Here is a 19,533-nt window from a genome sequence, read left to right as displayed (position 1 = left end):
GAGTGGGACGACAGATCATGGAGAAGTGACTTCTCCGCAGTCAATAGCAGACTTATCAATCAGATTCGTCTTCGTTCTCTTCTGTTCCTCTCTCCATCTTGTCACCTGATGACATCGTGGGTACACAGGAGGGCGCTTCACCATCAGAGGATCTTTATCATTTTGCTGATCAAATTTTAAGGATTGCCCAATCCTTGGGAATAGAAACCCAACAACCTGCTGAAAAAATACAAGATCTGATATTTGATGTTATAAACACCGAAGCTTCAGCACCAGTTTCTGTACCATTTCTTCCAACTCTACTTCAGATGTTAAGGAATCATGGAAGGCACACTCACTCCATGGCTCCCACACTGAAGAGGCTGGAGTCCCTATATAAGTTGCTAGAGAAAGATGTGGGGGGTTTTGTTCACTCATTGCCACCCTAACTTGATTATTGTAGAATCTTCTCAAGGAAAGTCTCAAAAGATCCATGCCTCACCAGCTGGTAAAGAAGGGTGCCATTTGGATTTGTTGGGCAGGAGAGTTTATCCCTCTGCTGCTCTGAGACTTTGAGTGGCCAATTATCAAGCCACGATGTCAAGATACCAACTTTTCTTATGGGAGAAAATGCAGTCACTCCATGATTATCTTCTGGAAGATCAATAGGATTTGGCGAGAATTTTTCAGACTGAAGCAGTAACACTATCACACCAGCAAATTAACACCACATGTCACCAAGCAGATTGTGATGCAAGAGCGATGGTAGATGCAGTAGCTCTTTGAAGACATGCTTGGCTTAGGTTGGCAGGTTTAACCCCAGAAGCGAGATCCTGTATCAAGGACCTCCCTTTTGATGGGGAGGGCCTCTTCAATGCTTTGTTCAGTGCTTTGTTGTAGCTATATTAATTACACGTACCATGGAGATCTCAAGGGAACGTTTTGTGCAAAGACAGGCATGATAAAGGACAAAGAAGGCAGGGACCTAACAGAAGCAGATGAGATTAAGAAGAGGTGGCAAGAATACACAGAAGAACTATACAGGAAAGATCTGAATGTCCCTGATAGCCATGATAGTGCGGTCACTGAACTTGAGCCGGACATCCTAGAGAGTGAAGTCAAGTGGGCCTTAGGAAGCATTAGTAACAACAAAGCTAGCGGAGATGACAGTATTCCAGCCGAGCTATTTAAAATCCTAAAAGATGATGCTGTTAAAGTGCTGCATTCAATATGCCAACAAATCTGGAACACTCAACAGTGGCCACAAGACTGGAAAAGGTCAGTTTACATTCCAATTCCAAAGAAGGGCAACGCCAAAGAGTGTTCAAACTACCGCACAATTGCGCTCATTTCACATGCCAGCAAGGTGATGCTCAAAATCCTACAAGCTAGGCTTCAGCAGTATGCGAACCGAGAACTACCGGAAGTACAAGCTGGGTTTAGAAGAGGCAGAGGAACTAGAGATCAAATCGCCAACATTCGCTGCATCATGGAGAAAGCAAGAGAATTCCAGAAAAACGTCTATTTCTGCTTCATTGACTATGCTAAAGCCTTTGATTGTGTGGATCACAACAAACTCTGGCAAATTCTTAAAGTGATGGGAGTACCAGACCACCTTACCTGTCTCCTGAGAAACCTGTACGAGGGTCAAGAAGCAACAGTAAGAACCAGACATGGAACAACCGATTGGTTCAAAATTGGGAAAGGAGTACGACAAGGCTGCATATTGTCACCCTGCTTATTTAACTTATATGCAGAGTACATCATGAGAAATGCCGGGTTGGATGAATCAGAGGTCGGAATTAAGATTGCTGGGAGAATTATCAATAACCTCCGATATGCAGACGATACCACCCTAATGGCAGAAAGCGAAGAGGATCTAAAGAGCCTCTTGTTGAGGGTGAAAGAGGAGAGTTTAAAAGCTGGTTTGAAACTCAACATTAAAAAAACGAAGATCATGGCATCTGGCCCCATCACTTCCTGGCATATAGAAGGGGAAGAAATGGAAGCAGTGACAGATTTTACTTTCTTGGGCTCCAAGATCACCGCAGACGGTGACTGTAGCCATGAAATTAAAAGACGCTTGCTCCTTGGGAGGAAAGCTATGGCCAACCTAGACAGCATAGTAAGAAGCAGAGACATCACCTTGCCGACAAAGGTCCGTCTAATCAAAGCTATGGTTTTCCCAGTAGTAATGTATGGCTGTGAGAGCTGGACTATAAGGAAGGCTGAGCGCCGAAGAATTGATGCTTTCGAACTGTGGTGCTGGAGAAGACTCTTACGAGTCCCCTGGACTGCAAGGAGGTCAAATCAGTCCATCCTAAAGGAAATCAATCCTGAGTGCTCATTGGAAGGACAGATAATGAAGCTGAAGCTCAAATATTTTGGCCACCTAATGCGAAGAGAAAACTCCCTGGAAAAGACCCTGATGCTGGGAAAGACTGAAGGCAAAAGGAGAAGGGGACGGCAGAGGATGAGATGGCTAGATAGCATCACGGATGCAATGAATATGAACTTGAGCACACTCCGGGAGAGAGCGCAGGACAGGAAGGCCTGGCGTGCTATGGTCCATGGGGTCACGAAGAGTCGGACACGACTGAATGACTGAACAACAACCATCATATACAATGAAGTCACACACATCCTTACATGGTTTCACTACTCTTCTAACCTGTTGCCCATATTATTCTGGCTCCAGCTCATTCATTCTTAAGAAACCAAGCACTCTTGGTTTTAACTGTTTTATGGAGGTCTGTTTTAACATTTTTAACTGATCCACACTGGGCTACGTCATAAATTGTTCTTCCTGCATAGGTATACATGTATTAGGTAGCCTCACAGGACAAGAAGGTTCCCAGCGTGTGCATATATGTGGCAGGATAGGTATGTGTACAGCCTTGTGCTAAATATAAAGCTGGCTTGTTATTAACATTGTGTAATAATATAATATAAATTATTTTATATTCCTAAGTATCTTTCCTGCAAATGCTCTTTCAGTGCCAAATAATGATCAGTAGATCCAGAGATTCAAAGGTCATATGACAGCAGCGGCACTGACATTGGTTCAGCACAGACCTAGCAAAATAGGGAACAAGGAATGGAAGCGTAGCCCAGTATTGTTCATGCCACCTGTTTGGCTCAGTGCATAGAATGCTAGAGCAGGGAGATCTGGGTTCATACTCCCATGCTGGAACAAAGCTGAAGTGGGTGACCTTGGGCCAGTTGTTGTCCCTACCCCATGGCTATTATGAGGATAAAATCGGAAATTCCTATGTATACCAGCACCTTTGATTCTTGAAGAATGTGACAGAGACATTAATAATAAATAGTTAAAACTAGAACAAAATAGCTCTGAGTTTAAGAAAGGGCATTATGATCTTGAGCTAACAGTCTAGACATCTAACATGGTCCTGTGGCAGAATCACATGAGCTCAGACATTTAATATATTTAAAGAACTAAGGTTACCATTTTTTGTCTTTCAGAAAGAATCGGTCTACGCCAGCCTAGAAGTCTGAAGAACTATTTCACAATGGACATAGATGATGAAGAGAATATGAGTAAGATGTGTATATTACATGGTGTTAAAACTCATTGTTTCTGCAGACTGTCACTGCTTACCCTTTCCCAGTCAGTAATCTTTTGCTTCAAGCCTGATTAAAATCAGGAGGATTTCCCCACTTTTGTTGTATGAAATAAAATAATAATAATAGTGAAATATTATAATTCACTTGCAATAGTGAAAGCACATTAAATGTTTACATAGATAATAAGCATAGTCCTGGAAGAATGACAGAGGCTGTAATCCTGTACACACCTACTTGAGAGTAAGTCCTATTGAACTCAATGGGGCTTACTTCTGAATACACATGTACAAATTTGCACTGTTAGAGCACAGTCCTGAAGGACTGATGCTTTGTAGACAGAGGGCTCTGATCTCAGAGCCCTCTCTCTATCCTGTGCTCTGCTGGCCAAAACCAGGCAGAGTGGGAGGAGTGGCAGAGGCTTTTACAGTCTCTCCATTTTGCTGTTAAGAGCAGCACATTCACTTACTTGGGTGTGAGGGCAGGAGATCGTTGATCCATGTCTCTCCATCTCCCTCCCCTTCTCGCCCACTGGAATGCCCCTTTTCTCCATCCTTGGCCTTTTCTGAGGACGCTGTTACATCTTCAGAAGAGAAGCTACCATAATGCTTTCCACAGCAGCTCTGAGGTGTGTGTATGTGTAGAGGGGGCGGGGGGGGGGCAGTTTATCTGCTATCCCAGGTTATCTGCTTCTTTCATCCACTCTTTTCTTTTACATTCAATAAAAACTCAAAAAACTGGATATAGAACTGATGTTGTAGATCACTGGTTGCTTATGTGAAACCAGCCAGACTCCAGTTAGACCATTGCCACTCCAGTAGCATTTGGGATCCTGAGGAGGGATTCTATACTCCTTTTCCTTTAGTATTTGTGGCTGGTTTTAAAAAAAATTATTTTTGATTTTCACATAGTACCCTTGGACAGCTGTGGTTCTCTTTTACTATGGTTATTTTTCTCTTTCTGTTCAAGCCACATATTTATTTATTTATTTGATTTATATTCTGCTGTTCCACCAAAAATTGGCACTCAAGACAGTTAGCAATACAATCCAGATTAAACAAAAACTTAGTTAAAACATAACATAAAACAAATACATTAAATACACAATTAAAACACAAGAATAAAATAAATTAAACATTAAAAACCCTTTCAGCAACAGACTAGCTTACGTGACAAAGGCCAGCCTAAATAAAAACATCTTTGCCTGTGAGTGGAAGGACAACAGAGAGGGAGCCAACCTAGGGGGGGGGGGGGATCTTCACAACAACAGAATGAGAAGCGCTTTGGAGTATTATCTGGATTTTCATGGAATCTGCTTTGGTCCATCAGGGACACACGAATCAAGAAAAGCTGAGTGTACGGTACCTGAAAAATTTGCTTTTCACAGGCCAAACAGCGCTTGAAAGCAGCATACTTCCAGGTTGGGTGAGTGGAGTGGAACTGAACATCATCAACCTGGCAGGTGCTGCTCAACCAATGAGAGAGTTTTGTTTCCTGCCCTGTCCAGACTCCCCCCTCCCCCCGGCTATCACATTATTATCCCCAACAGCATCTAAAGGCTCCTCATGAGAGCACCCCACCAGCGCAATTTTGCGCCATTCCAGCCAACCTTCAGGGAATTAGAGCTTCCATCCCCTTTCTCCTTTTCCAGGGAATAAATACAGGGATCTAGCCACTTCACCCATTGACAGTCTGCAGCCTGTGTTGCCCAGTCATAAAATCCCAGTTGTGCACTTCCAGGGAGTAAATACAGCAATCTAGCTGCTTCACCCCTTCTCAGTCTGCAGCCTCTGTTGCCTGCTTTCCCTCCATTGAGAATCTGTAGCATCTTTTTTCCCATAGAGAAAATCGGAGCTGCACTGTTTCAAGCACTAGCTATCTAGCGAGAGGAGGCAGCCAGAGGAGCAGGCGCCTGCAGCCCCAGTATTTCATTGTATCGATATGGCAATGCAGTGAAAACTAAAGAATGCAGGAGAGGGAGGAGAGGAGGTGGCCAGCAGAGGTGGAGACAGCAGCAGCGGTAGCAAAGGGAGGCAACTCCAGACAACCCTTTCCCTCCGTGCAGAGAAGCAGCGAAGTAACGCAAGCATCAGAGAAGCAAAGTTGCACAAGCATTAGAGAAGGCTCTCAAGGGGGCTCTGCTGGGAAATGGAGGCTAGTTACTTCTACTGGTGAAAAGGAAGTACAGTGCAATTCTGAAGGCGCGGACGAACACTCTAGGGGTTTGATGAGATGGAAAGGCAGGCTAGTTACTCTCTAGGTACCTAAGTTACCGAGGTCACAGCCAGGTAAAAGACACACACCTAGGAATGCCTGATCACACCAAATTTAAAGCAGAGGGATGGGCACACAGCAGCTGAACCACAGGGGAGCCGAATTAAAGAAAACAATGAAGTATAAGTACTCTGCAAAAATGCAGCTTCCGCACAGGTATACATCCTTACATCCTTGTACATCCTTACATAGCAGTCATGCCATCTTCAACTCTGAAAAGGCATGATCCCTGGTCCCTCTCCAGCCTTAGTCTTTCACTTGGGTTGGTCTTCTTACGGACTGTGTCTCTTTGCCTTTTATTTGACTGTGTACAGTACCAGAAAGAGCAAAGATATATTGGCCAGGATCCACACAACTAATTTCCCACACCCATTATCTCTTTTAAAAGAGTTAGTTCTTGTAAACTACCTTATGTGATTGAAGATGGTTTGTGTGTATTATGTATTGCTCTTGAGATGCTGCAGTGAGAAATACCAAAATATTTCTTCTTCCACACTTAAATTATAATGCTGTTTTCATAAACTGCTCCTGAATTTCAAAGATCATTATACCCTTTGCTTGGCATGAGTAACAGAATCACAGGGCTTATTAAAGGGAGGGTCTTAGTTGCACAAACATATCAAGGTATACTTTTCATGGAAAATTAGTGGGGCCAATGGTACGATGATACCATTGGTTTATCATTAATTTTTTCTGTGTGTGATGATAGTAGTACACTGATAAACTTTTGTTCATTTATCTGTGTCTCCTAGATTTCACTGCTCTACAAAACCTCTGAGCATCCTTGTTATCTATATCACTTTGTCTAACTTAACTGTTTCATATTCATGTATGAAAATGTAAAAAATGAAACATGTTGTTTAATAATAGCCTTTTTTGCCTGGTACTAATTCTTAAAATATTGGGTGAGAAAAATACCTTTATTGGGACTAAATAAAGTTCACATACCAACACAGCTACCTGATTTTTTATTTTAAAATTGTAGTGTTTATGTTGGTTTTACAGGTGACATTTATGAGCATGCTGCTGTTAATGACCACTTTGGCAGAAATTATACTTGAAAAGCAAGTCTTTATCAGCTACCTTATACATTACTTTTCCCAGTCATATTTTAATACTTATCCTGAGCTATAAAAATATTAATTCAATACAATATGTTCATAATCCCTTGGTTTCTAATTAAGGCCCCATCAGTGACTCATAGGGAAAGAGGAAATGTTTGGGATGGGACATACCAAAGATTCACCACAGCACTGTTGGAAAATATGTTGTCAATTCAGTGCTCCAACACTACAGCCAGATAGCTAAATAAATATAAACATTTAGCACTGGGTGTAAATTAACCAAGAATTCTGCAAATCTCCTTTTGGAAAGAAGATTAGCTTATTAACCTCGACACCTAATAAGAAGTAAGAGAAGGAGCAGTGCAATTAAAAATAAATTAGACTCATAGGCCCTGTTCACACGTAATGCTAAGCTGTGATGGTTAGGCATGTTGAGCTAACTATGATGGCTTAGCGTGTTGTGTGGAGGGTGTTTTTCCAAACCATGTTGGCGACATAATCACAGTGTAACCACGCCCACTAACCATGGGCTGAAAAAGGGTTAGTGGCCCTAACCGTGGCTTAGTGTGTTGTCTCTCAAGCCCCTGTGGTTATTCCTGTGGTTGCATAGAGCTCCATGGCAAAAGCGGCTGAAAACAGCCCTGCTGCTCCTGCCACCATACGAGATCTCCATGGTCAAAATCTGCCTAGCAAACCATGATGCAGCAGCTGAGAGCTAGCCCCAGCACTGTCCATCCCACTTGCCCTACGCAGTCGGAGAAGTATGCCAGGCACAAAGATGTTTTCACTCTCACACCACTGTGGGTTCCCAGGCACAAGCAGCTGGGAGTGCTGCAGAAAGCGAAAACACCCTCACCCGCCTGGTTACCAGCCAAGCCACTGCATCCCTGGCCAGAATTGCACCCTCCCATGGCAGTCCTCCCCATGCCTCTATGGCTGAGCCCCAGTATGCTTAACACCCCGCCCACCATGCCCCCTCCTCTGTACAATCCCCAACCGCTTCCAGATCACCGGGGAAGGAAGGAAGCCCTGATGAGCTCAGCCGGCAAGCACCAGTATGAAGCACTCCCCCCCACAACACTGGGCATCACAGTCTCTCACAGTCCCATGGAGGCCCAGCCCCCCCACCCCCATCCTCACCAGACTTTCCCACCACTGTCCAGCATGCCCAGATTCCAAGGAGAACAATGCAGCACAGGCACAAGGCAAAGGACAGTTGCCCCAGGTGCATCACTCCCACAGTATCACCCAGGCAGTCCAATACAAGTGGCAGGCTCAGGACCCCTCCCCGCTCAACCTTGATCCCATGGTGGAAGGCAGCGACAGCAGTGACTCTCCAACCATGTTCTCGGATGACGACTCCTCAGAGGCATCCCAGTCCCAGTGCAGTATCCAGACCAGGAGACTTTCCCAGGATGATGGGGGAGGAGTGCAAGAGAGCCAGGGTGCAGCTGTGGACAGAGCCAGCCAGAGTTGGGTACCTTCGTTGCACTTCGGGGAAGCCCCAAGGCCCAGGGCATCCTCAGTGCCATCAGGCACAAAAACTTCTTCCCATGGTTCTCCAAGCAGAGGTAGAAGCACGGCTACTCCCACACCCCCCAGCAGTGCAAGGAGAAGCTGCATGTGCTCAAGAAGAGTTCCAGGAGACCGTCACCCACAACAAGCAGTCCGGGGTGGAGCTGTGCACTATGCCCTTCTACAATGAGCTTGCCCAACTATTGATTCATCAGTGGGATGTCACCCAGGGACACACTGAAGGGAGTGGGGTGCTGACCAGCCAGGCCCCCCAGCTGCACCCACAGCCCAGTAAGGGTAGCATCCCAACCACCCAGGAGACTGCCCCCACCCCAGGCCCCTTGGGACGACCCCAGCCATCCCCTGTGGAAGCCACCACTGCCAAGGGAAAGGGCAAGGAAGTGGCTCTGTCGTCGCTGTGACTAGCCGCCAGCCCCTCCTGCCCCAAGAGGTGCCGCCTCCACTGCCACACTAGAAACCAACTCAGCCACATCCACCTCGTTGAGTGCAAGCAGCCCCCTCTTCTTTGCTCCCGTGCTCAGCCAGGACCCATGGGAGTGCACCTCGCAGCCCAGACCGTGAGGACGGCCTTTCACCAGGCTGTCCATTGCTGTCCATTGCTGTCCACAAGGGCCTCAGCAGTGCAGGGCCAGGAGAGATGCTGCCAGAGGCAGGTCCCAGCACCCTTGAACTGCAGTGTCTGCTCCTGGTGGCCCACAGACAGCTGACAGAAGCAGAAGAGTGGGAGAAGGCCAAGTACACTCTCTTGGATCTTGACCCTGCACGATGGAAGCCCTTACCCAGAGGAGGAAGCCCCTGCGAGGGGAACTGGAGAGGTCATTTTGGCCAGAGCTCTTGCAGCTGTGCCTGGGAGTTTCCAACTCCACCTAAGCCTCCAGCCCCTCCCCCTTGCTTGTGTCCGAGGATCCTACGTGCCTACCCTTGGACAGTGATGGGCAGAGGCCTCTGTGGGAGGAGGAAGACGACGACAACCTCAGCAAACTGGAGGAGGAGCATCTACCTGCCCTGCTGCAGCACCATGAAGGGCAGGGGCCGCCCAGGCAGCCGGTTGATGTCGGCACGATCCTGGACTAAGAGCTGCCTGCGCTCTCCGACGCCAAGTGGGCATCCTGTCTCTGCAAGAAGCACAAGGCTGACAGGCGTCAAGTTGTGTGGGATCTGGTGGCGGCAAAGGAAATGTCCGGGGAGCACACCCACATCCTATTCCAGGACATGGCCAAGAAGGAGGACAGAAGAGGGGCCAGCAAGCGCCACCTTGCCATGTGGTACACACACACAATGGGAGACAGCAGCCAGGCATGTGTCCATCCATATATGCGACTCAGGGACTCCGTGCGTGTGGGGATGGCAACCTCCAAGTCTACAATCACACGATGGTGGCTTGCACGGCTGCCCTGGATTGCCAGATCAATGCTATCATCTCCCTGACAACGGCCATCCAAGGGGCTGATTGCCCGCAGCAGATGCTTGTGCCATACATGCTGAGATTGTACAAGCTGGCCTTCAACATGGGCTACCTGCCTCTGAGCACCACCTTTGGTGTGGGGAGGTCCACTGCCTGCCAGATCTTCAGAGAGACGGTGCTGAACAAGCTGTACTTGTCTGATGTCGTGATGGTTGGTGATGAAGGGAGAACATGAAAGGCTTCCGGGACATCAGCTTCCTATGGGTGGTGGGGGCGCTGGACTCTATCCACATGTGCATCCTCACACCCCATGCACATGGCGATGTGTTCTACAACTGAAAGCAGTATTACAGCATGACCCTGCAGGCGCTCGTGGACGCCAAGGGGCCCTTCCTGGGTGTGAATGCTGGGGTGTCCTGACGATGCTATGAAATGGAAACCTTCTGGAATTCCCCCCGGCCGACAAGCTGGCAATGGCAAGATTTCTCTCCAGCCCACCCCCCACACACACACATGGGGGTCCAGCCTGCCCTTGCTGGGGTGTTCCAGAGGAGGCGGGAAGGAGGCTGGAGTCGCCCCAGGATAGCTTGTATCCTAGCCTTTCCAGTCTCCTCCCCTCCCACTGAAACACGCTCTTCTCTGAGTTCAGGTTCCTGGTGGTCAGAGCTCTATTTCCAGTACTGAGGTCAGACCACTGTCTCTGACCTTGGAGCTGGGAATCCAGAATATTCTATGTCCCCTTAGATGCTGTCTAGGGGCAATAGGATTGCTCCCTTAATATACTACTAAGGCAGTGTGTAGTTCCCAAGAAATCCATTTCCCATAGGGTTGAGCTGAAACAGATGGGGTATAAATGTTTCCCTCCCTTTGTTCGAAAAGCATGCCCCCACAATTCGGTGATTTTTACAGCAGCTGCAAATTGGGGGGGAAACATGCACAACATGCCTCCCTCCCTGACTTAACTCTGAATTAGCTTAATTACTTCATTGTGTTGTCAGATCTGATTGGTTACATGGTACTGTGATAATATTTTGATCATTACATAATTCTTAATTGGTTGGGATTGCCCAGGGTAGGAAGAAGTGGGGGAGCATCATACTAGCAGCAGAGAGCAGAAATAACTGCTGTGAATGGGGAAGCAAAAAGGTACAATGAAAGGAGTTTTTAACGTCAAGCCCCCGCCCCCCCTTTCACACTGATCAGTTTCACAGGTGAATATTTGATGGAGCCCTTCTTTTCCTTAGTTTCATCCCACGGTGCTTTGGAAATATATGATCCTCTGAATGTACCTATTAATGTTAATCATAATGTTATTAATGTTCCTGTGTTTGTGTCCTGTCCACTCCAGTTTGTCCACAGATGGAATAATGAACTTAGAGCTTAATATATTTTGGCAGCAGCTTGAGCTTGAACCAAGGGGGAGCAGTTTTCAAGTATTTACCACACTACCTCAGTAACTTAAGGCCTTGTCCTAGGTTCCTCAGTAATGTAAGAATTTGCATCCATATGGCCACAGCCCTACATCTAATTATTCATGCTAGAATCTTGTTAAATGTATATAGGTGGCACTTTTAATTAGCATACCCTTGACATTACAAGAGACATGAAATCCCATATATGTATGTTTAAAATTCAGGAGATAACAGTCACCAAAAAAACAATTTAGAAAAAAATACATTTTATTTATTTCAGAGAATACTAACGTGTCTTTAAAAAAGAAAAAGGAAAGAAAACTTAATTGCTTAAGCATTAAAATAGGCTGCGTCAAATGTAACATTTTGAAAATGATTTATCTCTCCTCTTAATTATGGCTCTAGCCCTAACTTGCTTCAGTAGTTGTAGGGGGAGGATAGCCTTTCTGCAGGAAAAGGGTTTGTTTTCTTCATTCAAAAAACGAAATAAATTAAAAGCATGGAGATGTAAGCTGAAGTGCTGGAGAGGGTGTGTGCACTTCTTCACTGAACAAAAGATTTTAAGTATTAAGAAAATGATCTTTAAGTGGTGGGACGGATGGGATGGGAAACTGCTAACCTTGCTGTGATTTCTTTTAAGAACCACATGTATGTTTATATTCATTTTTCATCTTTAATCCCTAGATCAGTGTTGCCAAGGCTATTAAAATACATAAGGGACTGAATAATAATAATACTGCTCTGTTCTTGTGATGTTGGGGGTCAGGTATTTGCAGGTTCAGCTTGAAACAAATCGAAAACCACCAAAACTGGGTTGATGGTAGCTTGCAAGAGGACATAAATAAGTGTACGTGCATACTGCAACTGTAACAGTGCTTCATGTAGACATAACTGCTCTGAAAATGTTATGTTTTAACACAGCCATACTATTAAATTTTCCATTTGAGATAAAATTTAGCATTTGTATTAGCATGTTTCTAAGGAATTAGTTCTTAGAAATATGAAAATATTCGTTGCTTTTATTTTATTTGCCAATATTGTCCAGACATTTATTTCTTGTCTTTTTAACCCGTATGTTTCTATCCAGTCTCTTCTAATTTTCTGTTTTTTGAGCACCGAAAGGAGTAACCTATCAAGTTTTTGCTGGAGGGTGTTATAAATGAAAATTTAATAACCATTCCATCAACTTTGTCAACTGGGTGAAGTGGTGTGTGCGTGCTTTCAATTGTTGGGTTTAAGACACATTTGAATATACTATTCAGAAGAGCAAATTTTGAATTTCAGTTATGGTTCTTTAATGCTATGAATATATTAGAGGCATCTGAAGACTTCTAGCTGGAAATCTTTCTTTAGCAAAGTGGGTTTTTAAAAATTTCTTCATGAGTAGTAGTTTGCTGAGCATGCTTGAAGGAACTCTTGCATTGTAACAATAAGTGCAGAAAATGAATTGTTACATTACTACCAAGGCTTCAGTGTTAAGACATATTGCATTGCATGTAATATTCAGTTAATAAAAATAGAAAGCATTATAATAAAATCAAATAAGTTTACTGCCCTCAATAATTCTTGTTTTGTATTATGAGTATACAGTTCTTGTAAGCGTTTGTGTTAATATGTATTATAAGGCCTCTAGTTTGTTAATAGAGTAGTTGGAATCCTAGACGTTTAGGGTACAAAAAGATTTGAAAGTCACCTGTTTCAACTTCCTGTTTTGATATAATTATGTTATTTATTTATTTATTTAGTAGATTTATATCCCACTTTTTGACTGGAGTCCTGAAAGCAGCTTACAACATTTTATAAAACGCAGTGGACAAAAGATAAAAGAAAAGCAGTTCATATGGAGAAGCTCCTTGATGCTGTTTTCATCCGTCTGCCTCTGTTTCCTGCTGCTCCCTACAGGGCAGCTGGTGTTAGATAGCCCATTATGGAAGAGGGGACAGTTCAGCTGGAGCAGAAGCAGGCACCTGATGTTGTCTTCACCCTGGCCTGACTCCGGATTTTGTGGGGGCGGTCTTGGCAAGGTGCCCTCAGTGCTCCCAGTACCAATCAGGCCCTATCTGTGGCAGTTCTGCTGCAGGAGCTGCTAACCTGTGTTTCCCCCTAGCATGAGTGGGCTTCCTGGCAGCAGCAGCACTTTAACGAGCCAGGGAGCCGAGTGGCTCATTACAGCATCAGTGCTGAGTAAGCTGTGAGCAAGTGCAAATGAGAGTGCAAGCGGGGGGCGGGGGAGTGATGGTGGGTAGTGAGCATGAGCCCCAGTAAGTTGAAATTACTCCAGCAAGCTAGCCACTCCATGTTTACAGGGGAAGGTGAATTCTTCCGAGCATCTCCCATCCATTCATAGGAGAAAGTCTACTTGATCCTGAAAGGGGCAACCGGATCTAAACAGGCATACATATGTTCCCTGTCAGTGTTCTCCCCAAAAACATTTTCTTAGAAAATGTTGTCTACTCCATCTCTACTTCTCAGTTGTACTGAGACCCAGTTTGTTTATTTAATATGTAGTTTTATTTTATGTAACTTTATAAGCAAAATTTCAACTCCTTGACTTTTAGGGTATGCATGTATCACACAGATAGCCTCTGAGAGGAGGGGAAAACTGTCGCTCCTTTGGAGCTTTCTGCTGCTTCTCTTTGTTGGTGTAGAGAATGCACCCTCACAGATCAGAAGCCGGGAGTAAGCGGCCCACTTGTAAGCGGCCCACTTGTAACAGCTCTCCTCAGCTGGCAGATCTGCTGCAGCTTTTGCAAATCAGCCGGTGAGGTGGGGGGCAGGGAGGTCTGTTTCATGTTGCTGCTTCTACTGCCTCAAGAGCGCCCCAAGCCTGCAGATTTTCAAGGGCTTCAGCAGATCTGCCTGCTTGCGATTGGGGTGGGGCATGAAGCACTTTTTCAAGCAGGATGTTGTTACCCTCCTAGCCAGCATATCACACAGAACAAGCCTAGGAAAATTGAGTCCCTCTCTAAAAAGAGGCTTTCCTGCACTATGCCTGGAAGCAGGGCATCCCATTTGGACTCCACGTGGCATCTGGTGGCACCAGCTGTTCCTGGAATATATACCAGGAAATAAGGTGGCATGAATCCCCAGCCTTTTTCCTTTTTCATATTCCCTGACTTCCTGCCTACATGTGACATCTGTCTTTAATGATGAATATATTTTTGCCACTCCATGTAGTCGTTCTGTTTTTTCTTTCTGTTTTTTTTCCTGATATCCTTTTAATTTAATTTGGTTGCTCAAATATATTTCATTATCTAAATTCTGATACAACAGTCCAAAACATTTTGTAATGACATGATTGCTTGTAGTAGCCACCCAATGTCATTGACTGTGTGATGGTTTATAGATCAGCATGCCTTTAAGCACTTAGTTCTCTGTGTTGAAAGGATTCTGCTTTTATAAATTCCCTTCACTGGAAAGGCAGCTGAAAGAAGATGTGGGGCTGTGTCAAATTAGATCTACTCACAATCCAGTTGTTCCAAATGATTTTCAGTAACCATTTTTATCATCTCCATCCAAATATGCGATTCCTGTTCTTTTTCCTAGCTTCACTTTATCCAAGTTGATAATGGTACAATGATTTGTATTATTATTTTCAGTGATAGTAAAGCAATTCAGTGGTTGAATGACCACCACCACCACCACAACTTCTGAAGGAAGTATTGGACTATAGTGTTTCTGTTTTTAGCGGTTATTTTATTTCTTCCATTCCAATTGCTATTACATGCTATCTTTCCATTTATATTACCTCCACTATATTCCAGTCATGGAATACGATCTGTGCCTTCCAGAACCTTCAGACTTGTTCCTGATGTCAAATAGCCTCATTTCATTTTTCTGGCAGTGTCTTTGACCATGTGGCCGACCAGCAGTTTGCAGTAGTCAAGCATTCTCCAGCAAAAGCTGGATCGAAGCTGAAGGGAAAAGAGCCCAACTAATGGATGAGTTTGGGGTGTCATTTGGGAAAATGTAGCCTTACAAGTGAAAACCTGCCAAGGTTTTCACTTGTAAGGAATGAGCAGGACCAGAGGACTGTTTTCTTTTAATCTTTTCACCCCACCTCCTTTCCTTTCTCTTGCGAGGAACCATTTGTTGCCGAGAACTGGGCTTAGAGAATCATTCCAGCCTGCAGTTATTGAGAGGCTTCTGAGGAGAAGCCAGCAGCACACCACATGCTTCTCCCTCAGCCAGCAAAGTTCCCTGCACTGCTGCTGGGGACATTTCCTAGTGGCACGGGGCAAGTGTGCATGCGCGGCCTCTTCTCTTGCTGCAGCTTTGCGGTGAGGCCGAGGGTTGCTTTGATCTCTTCAGTTTCCTGCAGAGATGAGAGATCCCAGTCGTCTGTAGAGATCTTCTCCTACCCTGCCTAATCCTCTAGTCCACAGGTGGATACTGAAGGTTACAAATAGATAGACTTAAAAGTAACCTGGATCTAACAGAAAGACTGTAGTTGAATTTCTTGGGATTTGGTTAATCAGGCAGTTTAAAAATTAGTATGGTTGGGCATTATGAGAAAATACCATGGCCTGCTCATTTAAATATGCAAATGTCATGAAATAAATACAGTTTTCTTCGAACACAGCACATTGCATGGCAGTGGGGTCATTCTAGAGGGGTCCACTGTATATTTAGGGAAATGTCTTTAGGGGTGTTCAAACATGTGAAGAAGGATTGTGCCTGCTGGCCATGTCTCCAAATGCCAGTTCACCCACCCACACGGTGGCAGCGCATTCCACATGAGTGTGAAGGGGCCCTACCTGCGTATGGATATACATGCACAGGGATTCCCATGAGAGCAGGAACCCTGATTGGTCAGGGTTCCCACTTCCATGGAGGAACTCCTTTGTGCTGACATAGGCATGCCCACTGAGAGCATTGTCAGTGGGCCGTAGGTGTGGGGAGCGTGACTAGAGGGGAATGCTCCTGCTCCCCTTGATGTGTATAGTTGACAAATGAGAGATGGTTTGTGGGAACACCCCTTTTGTCTTGCATGTTATGAGTTTACTCTAAGGAATATCTCTGAAATACCACCGTAACCTGGCTGCCATACAAAGTGTGAAGCCATTTTTAGAAGCCAGTAACATATTTTTATCTGCACATACCAGTACCAAATGTTTAAATACTTAATCAGTGTATGTCTTTGGAATATTAAATCTATAATTAATAATATATCTAATAAAACTATTAATGTTTGAGCACGCACCACTTAACCAGTTGCAAAGATAACTAAAGGAATCTGTAAATTTTACATTTACAAGGTCCTGCAACGAAGGCATTGTAAGTTACTCTTTCTGGGCACCACAGGTTCAGGCAGCACTGATGTTAAAGAGAACCGCAACATGGACAACATTTCATCTAAAGATGGGAGTGTGCAAAGTACCGGGGAGGGGAATCAGCTCTCCAATGGTGGTGGCACTAGCAGCAGGAAACGGCCATTGGAAGAGGGGAATAATGGCCACGCAAAGTTCCGCCCAAAGAAGAGGAAGAAAACACCAGGGCCGGTCTTGCCCAAGAATGCCCTGATGCAACTGAATGAAATCAAGCCTGGTTTACAATACAAGCTTCTCTCCCAAACAGGACCAGTTCATGCCCCTATTTTTGTGATGGCAGTAGAAGTTAATGCACAGGTGTTTGAAGGTTCTGGCTCTACAAAAAAGAAAGCAAAGCTCCATGCAGCTGAGAAGGCTCTGAGGTCCTTTGTTCAGTTTCCTAATGCCTCTGAAGCACATCTAGCAATGGGGAGAACTCTTTCAGTAAATACAGACTTTACATCTGACCAGGCAGATTTCCCAGACACACTGTTCAATGGGTTTGAAAATCCAGTCCATTCTGATCATTCCTTTTATTTGGATTCCAATGGAGATGGTTCCTTTAGTTCCAGTGCAGACTACAGTCTATCCTGTGCTATGGCTAGTAGTCTTATTCAGTCATCTCTCCCTGTGCCATCACCATATCCATCGACAAGTGGGAAGAATCCAATCATGATCCTGAATGAGCTCCGACCAGGATTAAAGTATGAGTTTCTTTCAGAAAGTGGAGAAAGTCATGCTAAGAATTTTGTGATGGCAGTGTCGGTGGATGGCCAAATATTTGAAGGATCTGGAAGAAACAAAAAGCTTGCAAAGGCTCGGGCAGCTCAGTCAGCTCTTGCATCCTTGTTTAACATGCAGCTGGATCAGACACCATCTCACCAACCTATTCCTAGTGAAGGACTTCAGTTACACCTGCCGCAGGTGAGAAAACATGAGCATTTACTTCTACATACTCCTTGTGTAGATAGTGAATAGCTGTCATTTGTTTCAGTGGAAGGTAAAGAATTGCGCTAGGTACGCTGATCCCTCAATTGTTTGAAGTAGGGTTGAAACTCACGACCTACCCGCTCAACAGTTCAGCCTCCCCCCCACACCATTGTCTTGACAGGAGACAAACGTGACCCTGTTCCTGGCATTGGTGACCCTAGTGTTTGTGAGCAGGTTTTGATCCTATCCTAACAGTTTCTAGGGTGGCACTTCAGTACTCCATGCAATTTTATGGGAGAAATGAGTGCTCATAGTTTCTCTGGTGCACTTTCCATTGCATGGCAACCCTGTCTTTGTAGAATGAACAATGGAACAATTCTTCCATCGTCTCTTGGTTTTGCTGGATCTTCAGCACTAGATGACGCTCATCTGGCAGATAACACATTTAATTCCCTCAGTCCAGTTCAGTGTAGCTCACAGATATGCCTTCTGAAAGAACACAGCATACCTGTGCTGAGAAAGCAGACCACAAAAATGAGGCAAGTCGTGAACCCTACACCCACACAAATTCCCAAACATAGTTGATGCATGCTGTGACACTTGATGGACATGTCACCAAACATCGCTATATGGGTACCATTTATTACAAATCACAACTGAGGGGCAGAAATAGGCACAGTGAAGAGATTTGGAAAGCAGTAATGTAAACAGTTCAGATCAGCCATGTAGTACAATTGTTGGGTTTGAAGAAAGAAAAGGGGAAAACAAGACTTGCAGGGAGCAGGGAACAAGAAAGCATTGAGGGAGAAGTGACTATCTGGTTTCAGTGTCTCCCTCTGTTTCTTGTTGCAGCTACCCCCATGCTATCTGCGGGAGCTGCCTACCCAAGTTGTTGGTAGATGTCTTCTCTGACCCTTCATTTGCCACAGCTTGGAAAGAGAGGAGGGCTGTAGCTAGTCAGTATGTTCATATATATTAAATATAAAATAATAACATTTAACACTCGTGATTCAGTTGGAAGTTGTATAGATTTCCTGATCTAAAATGTGCTAAGTGACCTTGATTCCATTTTTTATGCCTGTGCTACAAGCTGCATACAGCTATTATTATAAAGATTGTAATTCACTTTGGAGATAAAGCGTGCTGTATCAATGATAAGCAGTGCCACGAGTAATGGCATCCAAATGATCAGAGAGAGGCGTTATATGAAATTTTATCACTCATCTCAATCTTTATATTTTTAAAAACCCCTAAGAACATATATCATCAGGCTTTAAAAATACATTTTTCTAATATACTGTAATGAGTCCTTTTATATTGTAAACATCTATAACTAATGCCAATTGTTTTTATTCTTTCAAGAATATTAATATAGAATATTCCAGATCTATCATAGATTGGGAAGTCAGACAACGGCCCAATTCTTAAAGTGAGTGCTTTTTGTATCACTTTTAATGAGGCTTCAGTCTCCTGCAAATTAAATTCTAATCATATTACAACATTTATATTCAGAAGGTATTTTTATATAACTCTAGCACAATGGATTGGATCCTCTAGGTCATGTGGTGTAAGCTTCTATTCTGAGACAGGAGAGCCCTGATCCGCACAATCCTTAGCAGCAGGATTTTCTTATAAGATCTCCAGCAGTGTAGGTCCTGTAACTTTCCTAGGCAACCTATTACTCAAGTGTAGTTACACAAGAGATGGTTTACCTAAAACCCAACCGGTATCTTTTAATGTTTTTAGGCAGTTAAGATTATATCACCTTCTCTTCCAAACTTGAAGTTTGAAAAGTAGTTGTAATTATTTGAATGGTGGAGAAATTTTATTTTGTGCATATGTTTGCCATACATTTTACCTGTGTTATAGGATATATTTGTCAGTGGATGGTGAGCACTTTGGAACCATTGGAAACCTAGAAATGCTTAAAATATTCAAAGACCAATAAAAAACATCCCCATAACAAAATGTCATGCTGATAAGGCCTACTGTACTTCTAACACTGGACTGGTGCAGACATAATGGCCAGGTTGGACAATCAC

At 44.3% G+C, this 19,533-nt stretch overlaps 1 protein-coding gene across 5 annotated transcripts in view; it reads left to right on the top strand.

The window, feature by feature from the left end:
- Nucleotides 1–19,533, top strand: part of ADARB1 (adenosine deaminase RNA specific B1) — a 116,881-nt gene that overhangs the window by 46,899 nt on the left and 50,449 nt on the right. For 4 of the 5 annotated variants that reach the window (XM_084820484.1, XM_084820509.1, XM_084820475.1 and 1 more), the window contains exons 2-3: nt 3,463–3,537; nt 16,557–17,485. In XM_084820484.1, the coding sequence (XP_084676610.1) occupies nt 3,463–3,537; nt 16,557–17,485 (1,004 nt within the window). Of the gene's footprint in view, nt 1–3,462; nt 3,538–16,510; nt 17,486–19,533 lie in introns of all 5 variants that reach the window. The other variant, XM_084820501.1, reaches the window with a different exon arrangement.

The sequence above is a fragment of the Heloderma suspectum genome, chromosome 1 (assembly GCF_057233095.1).
Source record: "Heloderma suspectum isolate Gila_16-S chromosome 1, 16-S_ref, whole genome shotgun sequence".
Lineage (NCBI taxonomy): Eukaryota > Metazoa > Chordata > Lepidosauria > Squamata > Helodermatidae > Heloderma > Heloderma suspectum.
This window is presented reverse-complemented; position numbering and strand designations above follow the sequence as displayed.